The following is a 9,131-nucleotide window of genomic DNA, read 5'->3' on the forward strand; positions in this document are numbered from 1 at the left end:
TCTCCAGCACTTCTGCATGCTCCACCTCCCCTCTTCCCAGCTGCACTCTTTGGCCCTGGGGGGTTTGCTTTAGGATCCATAACAAGATCATAAGTCCAGCTGTGCTCTGGGAAGGAAATTGCAACATGAGTGTTGGTGGGAGCAGGTTCATCCCTGCTTGCAGGAGGCCCTGGGGATGAGACTGTGTGCTCAGTCCGCAGCCAACTGCTCTCACCACGCTGCATACAGCTCAGCTGTCCAAAAGGAGCATCCAGTGACTCAGAGCCTGGAGGATTCCCCCTGTGACACACTTGTGCAATGCTTGTTAAGTGCTGTCATTATGCCCAATAAAGCCCTTTGAAATGTGGCTGGGCTATTTGAATCATGTACTCGAGGAACAGGAGCACAAACGCTGAGCAAGGCAGAAGCAGGTGCCTCAACCCACGGTTGTCCCATTGGGCTTTTCTTGCACTCCCATGCACACAAAGCAAACCCATTTCTCCTGCTGAGGTGTAGCACAGGACATCCCCTCCATCCCCTGCTGCTTCACACCCGTGCCAAGCACCAACAGCATGGGCAGAGGTGCAGAGACTGACAGCCCCTGTCTGGAAAAGCAGCGGCTGCTGCTGCAGGGCTGGAGTTGAGACGGCTCATCCCAGCTGCAGGAAGGGGGATGCAAACAGGAAAAGGATCCCATAGAATTCCAGACTGGTGGGGGTTGGAAGGGCCCTGCAGAGCTCATCCAGTGCCATCCTCTGCTCAAGCAGGTTCCCCTGGCTCAGGGAGCACAGGAACGTGTCCAGGTGGGTTTGGAAACCTCCTGAGAAGGAGCCTCCAGCCCCTCCCTGGGCAGCCTGGGCCAGGGCTCCCTCCCCTCAGCACCAAAGGACTTTCTCCTCCTGTTCCAGTGGAACTTTCTGTGTGCCAGCTTGTTCTCCTTACCCCTTGCCCTGTCACTGGGCTCCACAGAAAAAAAGGCTGGTCCCATCCTCTTGACACCCACTCTTTAGGTACTTAGAAGTGTTGATAAGGCCCCACCTTAGTCTCCTCTTCTCCAGACTGAACAGCCCCAGCTCCCTTTCCTTGGCAGCCTTTCCTTGTCAGAGAGATGCTCCAGTCCCCTCAGCATCTTGGTAGCCCTGCACTAGACTCTCTCTACAAGTTCTCTAGCACTCTGGATCTGAGGAGCCCAAAACTGGACATAGGTTTGGGATGGAGACAGCAGTGAGCCAAATCAGCCTCCCTTTCCCTGGTACAATCAGCAATCCTTGACTTTTTTCACCTAGGAGAGAGTCCATAGGCTCATAGCAAAAGTCAAAACTCCTCCTGCCTGACCCTGTAGAGGGAAAAGTCCCAAAGCCATTTTTGGCCAACAGAAAGCAGGGCTGTGACCATCCCCCTGTTCCAGCTGCTCTGCCTACAGCAGGTCGAGCTGTACAGCTGAGTCTGGACAAAGGAACTCCATGTGCACAAGTGAAATGTCTCATCTAGGTGGCACAGGAACACAGAGAGAACCTGCCTCACCTATTTCATTGATGTCTACTGCCCCTGAAGCAGACCTTTAGCTTGTCCTGGTGCTGTGCACTGCTATAGCACCCAAGGACATAGAGCCTGGGCAGAAAGGTCTTGAAACAGAAGCAAAGACCTACCTTCCCTTGGTAAACCAGGTAACCAAGTGTCTTGGTGCTATACCCAGCCTCAATACAGGCTCATTGCAAGCTGTAAGGCAGGACCTTTGAATTCTTCTCCCTCTACTTGTGCACTTGCAAAATAGCCATAAAAAACATCCTCTATGTTCCTGGGCAGGTGTCAGAGCTTGAGCTTAGTAGGTGCTCAGAGATTTTCAGGTGAGAAGCCTTATAGGTGTTTAAATATCTGTAAAAAGATATATTTTGCCTCTGGGGCTACCTAAAAAGGGGCTGGGGAGCAAAATGCTCCACTTTTCCTTATCTTAGTTGGAAAAGGCTTGCTTGTTTAAAACAATGCCTTCCTTCAATGCTTTGAATATCAAGCTGCTGCTTTTCAGGTTGCTTAATTAAGTCCTCTTAAAATTGAAAGGGAAAAAAAGATCAATGAATATGTAGGAGGACAATGCAGTTTAATAACATGAGTGTAAAATCTGAGTAGATTTGAGGGCTCTTCCTCAGCACACACTCTGCTCTCTGGGAGAGCCCCATCCCTCCCTGTTCTTTGACACAGGGACTTCTTGTTAAGATCTTGCAAGGTTTTCAGACCCTGCTGTGACAGGGGCTTCTTGTGTGATCTTGGGCCAGTCACTTCATCTCACTGACACAGCTCCTCCATGAAAAGAGTAAGGATGGGGAAGAATTTCCCTTGCCATTTGCACACCATATGCTGTGCATGGACCAGGCAGGGGCTGCTCCAGAAAGATCCCCTTGACCCAGCTGCTCTCTCTCCCCACTGCTGTTTGGGTGCAAATCACCCTGCTGTGCCCAGGCAAACCCAAGCTGGTGGGTGAGCTGGTATCTGAGAAAAGGCTGAAACTTCACTCCATGATTATACACTGCCTGGCAAAACAGGGCTGTGGGAGATACTGCTGTAACATAGAAACATGTACAGAAAGACAATTCCTAAGCCTGGGAGACGGCTGCATGTGCTGGGGTTGCACCACATACAGCTCTGCAGAGAAGCATGACAGGTTGAGGGATGTTGTTCTGTTCTCCCTCTCTACTCTGCCCTGCTGAGGCCTCATCTGGGGTCCTGTGTCCGGTTCTGGGCTCCTCAGTTCCACAGATACAGGGAACTGCTGGAGAGAGGCCAGTGCAGGGCCACCAAGGTGCTGAGGGAGATGCAACGTGTGTGTGAGGAGGAAATGCTGCAGGACCTGGGGCTGTTCAGCCTGGGGAAGAGAAGCCTGGGGGGGGATCTCATCAACACTTACAAGTACCAAAAGGGTGGATTTTGAGAGGATGAGGCCAGTCTTATTTCTGTGGTGCTCAGTGACAGGACAAGGTGTAACAGGCACAAGCTGGAACACAAACAATGCCCCTGGCCCAGGAGGAGAAGCTCCTTTGGTGCTGAGGTGAGGGAGCCCTGGCCCAGGCTGCCCAGGGAGGGTGTGGAGGCTTCTTCTCGGGAGGTTTCCAACCCCACCTGGACACATTCCTGTGCACCCTGAGCCAGAGGAACCTGCTTTAGACAGAGATTGGGCTGGATGAGCTCTGGAGGTCCCTTCCAACCCCCACCACTCTGGGGTTCTGTGACAGCTCTTTAACATTGCACCACAGCCCGCTGCTGCAGCACAGGACTGCCGTCACCTCGGGAACGTCAAAATCCTCACCTCCAGCCAATCAAGCAGAGGAGTGAGTAGATGCAATCCATATTTTCGAGCTCTAGAGATTGTTTTAGGAGCTGTGGTGCCAATGCACATGGCTCCTGCTGTCCCTTGGGTGACCTTCCATGGCTCTTGCTAATGAGGGATGATCATCCCTCACTTAACACGGGTGCTCTCTGCCAAGCCCAGGCTTTGCTTGCTCAAGTGAGGAGCCTGCCAAGACTCAGCTTGGTCCCCTGGGATTTGTAACAGAAGGAAAATCAAGTTTCTCATGGGATCCAGAACCTGCTCTGGCTTTCACCCACCCCAGTGTCATCTGAGGGCTGTTACAGCCACCTCAAGGGTGACAGATCCGAGGAGAGAACTGAACCAAAGCAGAAGCCAGGACTTCATCCCTGCACTGCTCTTATTGTGGTGATGACATCAAACTGACAGAGACACGTTCAAGTGCTGCACCTGCCTGTTGCTGGAGTAAAGCCGCCAAGTTACTTGTCTTTCTATTGGCAAAGCTCCCTCCCACCCTGCTCCCATGCACTTACATCTCCTGCATTGCACAGAGTAGAGATGGAAAGATCTGTTAGACAACTTCCTACAACCCTCATGGCTACTGCAGGACACCACAGGCTTTGGCCAACCTCATCCTACGTGGATGAATACACCAACAGAGCTTCCTTGCCCAATCTTGGAGAGTAAGCAATAAAAACCATCAAGAGCAAACACAACTCACAGCCAGGAAAATATCCCTAACACACATCCTTCAGGGCCACTTTCCAAGCACCAGCCTGGCATCTCCAGTGACACTGCGTTCACTCTGCCATTAGTGGTTATGGCTCATCTCCTTGCCCAGTTCCTTACGGGGCTGATCTCATCCCACCTCACTTAGGATGTGACACAGAGAGCAGCAGAGGAGGCAGAAGCTCCACCATGACCAACAGGACAGAGGAAGGGATGCACATGTCTACTCAAAGCTGTGCCCCCACATGAAGTCCCAGCTAGTGCCTGTCTCCTCCCATGAGATGTTCTCCTCCAGGCACATGCTTTAGCTATCTACATCCCTCAACACACATCACACTGCCTCACAAGCCAGGAAGACAGACATTTGAGATGCCAGCTGGTAGATTTCTCCCATGGTGGAGAGTTTTGCCTGTAGTTCTAATGCAACACAGCCATCCCCTCCTGTCACCATCTCCCCAAGTACCAGCCTCCTGGGCTGCAGGAGGTAAAGACCCCCAGCAAGGAAGCTCTGTGTTAATGAAGCTCTGTGTTAATTTTTATTGTTGTTTTTTCCCCCTTCCTAATCTAAACCCTTCTCCTTCTGAATCATGCCTGCACTCTGGCTGGCCTCAGACCGAGTCAAGCCACACGCTGCTGATTACAACAAGAAAACAAAATGCTTTTTCCATTCCATGTGCAACCAGCCAGGGCAGTGCAAGCTAGCTGGGAAAAAAAAGACTGAATTGTGCTCATGCTGCCACTGTGACTCCACATGGACCCCAGACACCCAGAGGACAGAGCACAGGTAACATCTAATCCCCCTCCCCACCACTGAGTTCTGCCTCTGAATTTCCCGACTCTTCCTCCACACACCCCCCATCTCTCTTATTTTCTTAAAAACAAACCCAAAAGTGAACAGCACTAACACTTAGGGAAGAAAAAAAGCCACATTTTCTTTGCTCTTAATCTGGCCCCCTGGGTGTGGAAGAGCCTGTTGCTGCTACCAGTAGCTCCTTTAGGTTGAGCAGCTCAGTGCCGCGCTGCTCTGGAGAAGGTGCCGTGGGGTTACTGTGCTACAATAAATCACACCAAAACCTCCCTAGAAAATTGCCACATCAACCCCAGACTGGAATTGGTGCCCTTTCCCTTTATTATTTTTAAAGCCTGTTGCAGCTCTCTCTGTAAATGCATTATTCAGGAGTTTTCTGGCTTTAAGCAGCTCCTGTAGCTTCCCTTCCCTCCCCCCCTTCATCGCCGAAAGGATGTGGATGGAGCACGAGAGCATCACTGCTTTGGGGGCATCTTTCCCCTTTTCCTCCACTGGACTTTTTCTGAAGGTACCACTCCTCCAGGTCTGCACAGAGGCCACCAGCCTAATTTTAAACCCCAATGTCACGATAAGACCAGTACTTTAACCAGTTCAGTCAAGAGCTCTATTTAGAGGGAGACAGAAACCACGGTGACAGACACATGCTCCCCCTGATACACACACACACACACACACACTTGGTGTTTCCCCCTAATTTCTTTCCTTTGGGAGAATAATTAACCCAAACCCCCAGGAGAATATTGTTTCTCAATCCCTGCTTTTGCTCAAATTGTCTGGAAGCTGAAAGCAGTGTAAGTATCCATAGCTCTGTGTGCTTTAGGGTGAGTTTAGGCTTTAATTAGAAGCTATTATTGCGTGGGGGGGGGGGGGATGGAGGAGGGGGGCACAATTTGGGCACGGTATATTATGGATTTTCTGCTGTAAGCTATGAGCTAATCTAGGGGAGGCTGAGATGAGATGTTTGTTGCTTGCACTGCCAGACTAAAAAAATTCATGGCTTTCTCTACAGCCCTTTCAGAAAAGGGAAAACCCGAGGAAAACAACAACAAAACCACCCCAAAACGAACCAACAAAATTAAACTAAACTAAAGCAGCACGATGGATTTGCTGAATAGACTGGAAGCAGGTTGTCCTTGAGCAGAGGAGGAGAAACTGCACTGGCGGTATCGGGATGCGCGCGGGTGCGTGCGGGGACCCCCGGTGCCGCCCGCGGGACCGTCCCCCGGCTCCAGCCGCGGGTTTATAACTTGCTTGAGGGTAAATGAAGGGGAGGGAGGACAAGGAGGGGAGAGTGGAGGGGGTGGGTGGGTGTGAGGGGGGGAATTTAGGCAACCAATGTAACAGCACCCAGCTTCTCCTCCGACTCCCCCACTCCCATCAACGCCTCCTTTGCATTTCCATGGCCTAAGGGGGGGCTTCACCTCCCCGAAAGATGCGTTTAAAACCGCTGCTTGGCGCCGAGGAGAGATGGAAGGGGAGTAACCCCCCTACCCAACAACCAACCTCATCACCCCGAAACCCAGAGAATCACCTCTGAGGCCCCTCCTTGCACACACCTGATGCCCCGGTTTGGAAAGAGCCCTCCTACCCCTCTGCACACCTCGTCTTTCGCTGCCTTTTCTGCCCCTCGACAGCCGCGGCCCCGGGAGCGGGGAGTGGAGCCGGGGGGGGGTCCGGGGCCGGGGCTGCTTTGCCCTCCTCTCCCCTCGGTGGGTGACAAGGGAATATTTATGTTGGTATTAAAGGAATGCGTTTCCTTCTCCAATCAGGAATGCAACCCGAGTTTCTAATTATAAGTTAGATGGTGGCTGGGAATAAAAGATTGCTTTTTAATGACTCCCGTCCAGGTGCTCTTTCTGCCTGTCTTCCCAAGAACACATTTGCATTTTATGGCTTTTCTCCCATCCCAACGAATTCCCTGCTTGCAGACATACCTGAAATAGTTGGAGAAGCTGCCTTCAACACCCTCACCTCTGCACCGCCGGGCAGCGCGGCCGCGGATCGCACCTGAACCCCGCTAAAGCCCCTCGTCAGATTTGGGAGGAGGATGATGGGGGGTGGAGGGGAAGCGGGGGCAAAGATTAAATACGCTTATAAAAAGAATGAATTAACATTAAGCTTTTGGGGAGGGTTGTTTTTTGGAAGGGTGGTTGGACTCTCCTGAGTTACTCCCAACACCTCCCCGGCTGCGGAGCGGCTGCTGGGACGGCGCAGCCCCGGCTTTTGCCTTCCGCGGGAGCGGAGCTGGGAGCTCCGGAGCCTGGGGAAGTCCGCAGCAGCCGCTTCAAGCGCGGAGTCCCCCCCCAACCGCTTTATCCGCGCCCCCGGTTACTTCGCTCCGCGCTTCTCAACTCCTGCCGAGCAAGAACCTTCTCCTGCGCTCGGGTTTCCCTCAGCCCAATTAGCTCCGCGGGGTAATTAGAGCAGATCTTGCAGTTACATGTCTTGCCCAGCACCATTTGCTTTTTGTAGCGGGGGAGAGAGGAGGGAGCGCAAAAAAAAAAAAGCCTCTTAAAGGCGTAGGGTGAAAAACGCGGAAAAAAAACCCCCAAAGCGGTGAACCCAAGGAGCTGCAACACGGCCCCAAAAAGCGCGTTATCCCGGGGGAGCCGGGGTGCGCCCGTCCCCGCCGATCCTGCGCGGGACAACGCCGCGCCAGCGCCCGGCACATCGCCGCCAGCCCCGTCCCTGCTGTGCCTTTCCCTAACCAGGTTGTTCAGTCTCCTCTCACCTCCTTTCTCTTTCTTTCCTTTATTTTCTCCCTTTTTCCCCCCCCTTCCCTTTTTCTTCCCCCCCCCAAACGTTTCTTAAAGCGAAGTGGAGGGGCAAAAAATAGAAGAAGAAAGTTTTCCTCCTTTTCCCCCCCTTCCTTCCACCTGACTAGCTCGAAATCACCTTGAAATGCTCATGTCAACTTGTATCATTATCTCTTTAATTCAGGCAGCGCCTTTTGTTCTTCACAGGAGAGGATCAAAGCACTTTAAAAACAAGAATAACTTTCCGATCGCTCTCTCTCTCTTTTACAGTAGGAGAAGGAGAGATCAGGTATAACCCAGTCAAAATAAACAAAGCGAATGCATAAATAAAAGAGGTGAAATGCAGGTTCTAAGAACTTGCTGGCGCTGGAACAATCCCACCTCTTTAAGCTGAGTGGCAACGAAAGGAGAATTTCAAGTCATCTTAAGCGTAGGGGTTGCAGAGAAAAGAGAGGAGGGGAGGGATGAAAAAATAAATGAAAATGAGAGTTTAAAAAACACACACACACACACACACACACACATGAAGAAGAATAAAAACTTACCACCAGATTGGGTAACTTGACAGAGCCTGACTCAACCCACAAAGAAACAGGAAATATCCAAAAGAGGCCATTGATGAAAAGTTGTCTTTCTGTTTGTGTTTTGTTTGTTTGTTTTGTTTTTTAACCAGACTTGCCAAAAAAGTTTCCTTTCTTCTGAGGCAGGATGGTTATTTTAATAATAAGAAGAATAATAATAATAACAATAATTTAAAAGGAGGAGGGGGGTAAAAATAAAAACAACCCAAGTCAAATGAAGTCAACTCAACCCGAGCAGGTAAATCCTCTCTTGCTTCCTCTACTAACTCTCAAGGGGAGGAAAAAAAAACTCAGGGGAGAGAGGTAAAAAACTCTTCTCTCAGCCAAGACACTGAAGGCAAATATTAAAAAAAAAAAAAAAAGAAAAGGAGAAGAAGAAGAAGGGGAAAAAAAAAAAGTTTGAAGTAGCTCTCTTAAAAAGGACCCAATCAGCACTTATTGCCAAAGGGAGAATTCTGATGCTTTGGCTTGTTCTGTCAATCAGGAGCGCGAAGTCAGGAATGAGCTAATTGCGAGGAGATAGTGTTTTAATACTCATTAGGGGGCACGTTGGCCCACAAGGCGAAGGGATAAAATGTAGTTAAAAAAAAAAAAAAAAGAAAAAGAAGAAGAAGAAGAAGAAGGGGAAGGAAGATTTAGGGGGTTTAAATAGACAGGGGGGACCCCTGTGGATTTGGGTAGCTATAACAACCTGCCCGGATTTCACTCCCTGGGTCGAAGCTACTAAAATGCAAAAAAAAAACCCAGGGGAAAAAAAAAAAAAGAAGTGTGAAGGGTTTTGGGTTTTTTTTTAGGGGGAAGGGGGTTAAAAATGATTATTTCCTCAGTTTCTTCCTTCTTCCCATGCTGTCTTCTTCTCAAACCCCCTTTTCCTCACCCGGGATGCATTTGAACGAACTTTCCACAAACTTTTAGTTGCTGCTTTTATTTTCTTTTCCCTCCCTTCTCTCCTTTTTTTTTTTTCATTAAAAAAAAAA

The 9,131-nt window shown here is 50.2% G+C and overlaps 1 protein-coding gene across 2 annotated transcripts in view; it reads right to left on the bottom strand.

The window, feature by feature from the left end:
* The window catches only part of WNT3A (Wnt family member 3A), an 87,718-nt gene extending 79,282 nt beyond the window's left edge, over window positions 1-8,436 (bottom strand). Inside the window, exon 1 of one of the 2 annotated variants that reach the window (XM_061996686.1) lies at window positions 8,119-8,436. In XM_061996686.1, the coding sequence (XP_061852670.1) occupies window positions 8,119-8,189 (71 nt within the window). In that variant the 5' untranslated portion in view covers window positions 8,190-8,436. Of the gene's footprint in view, window positions 1-6,417; window positions 6,506-8,118 lie in introns of those variants that run through there. The other variant, XM_061996687.1, reaches the window with a different exon arrangement.
* Window positions 8,437-9,131: the final 695 nt, after the last annotated feature.

The sequence above is a fragment of the Colius striatus genome, chromosome 5 (assembly GCF_028858725.1).
Source record: "Colius striatus isolate bColStr4 chromosome 5, bColStr4.1.hap1, whole genome shotgun sequence".
Classification (NCBI taxonomy): Eukaryota; Metazoa; Chordata; class Aves; order Coliiformes; family Coliidae; genus Colius; species Colius striatus.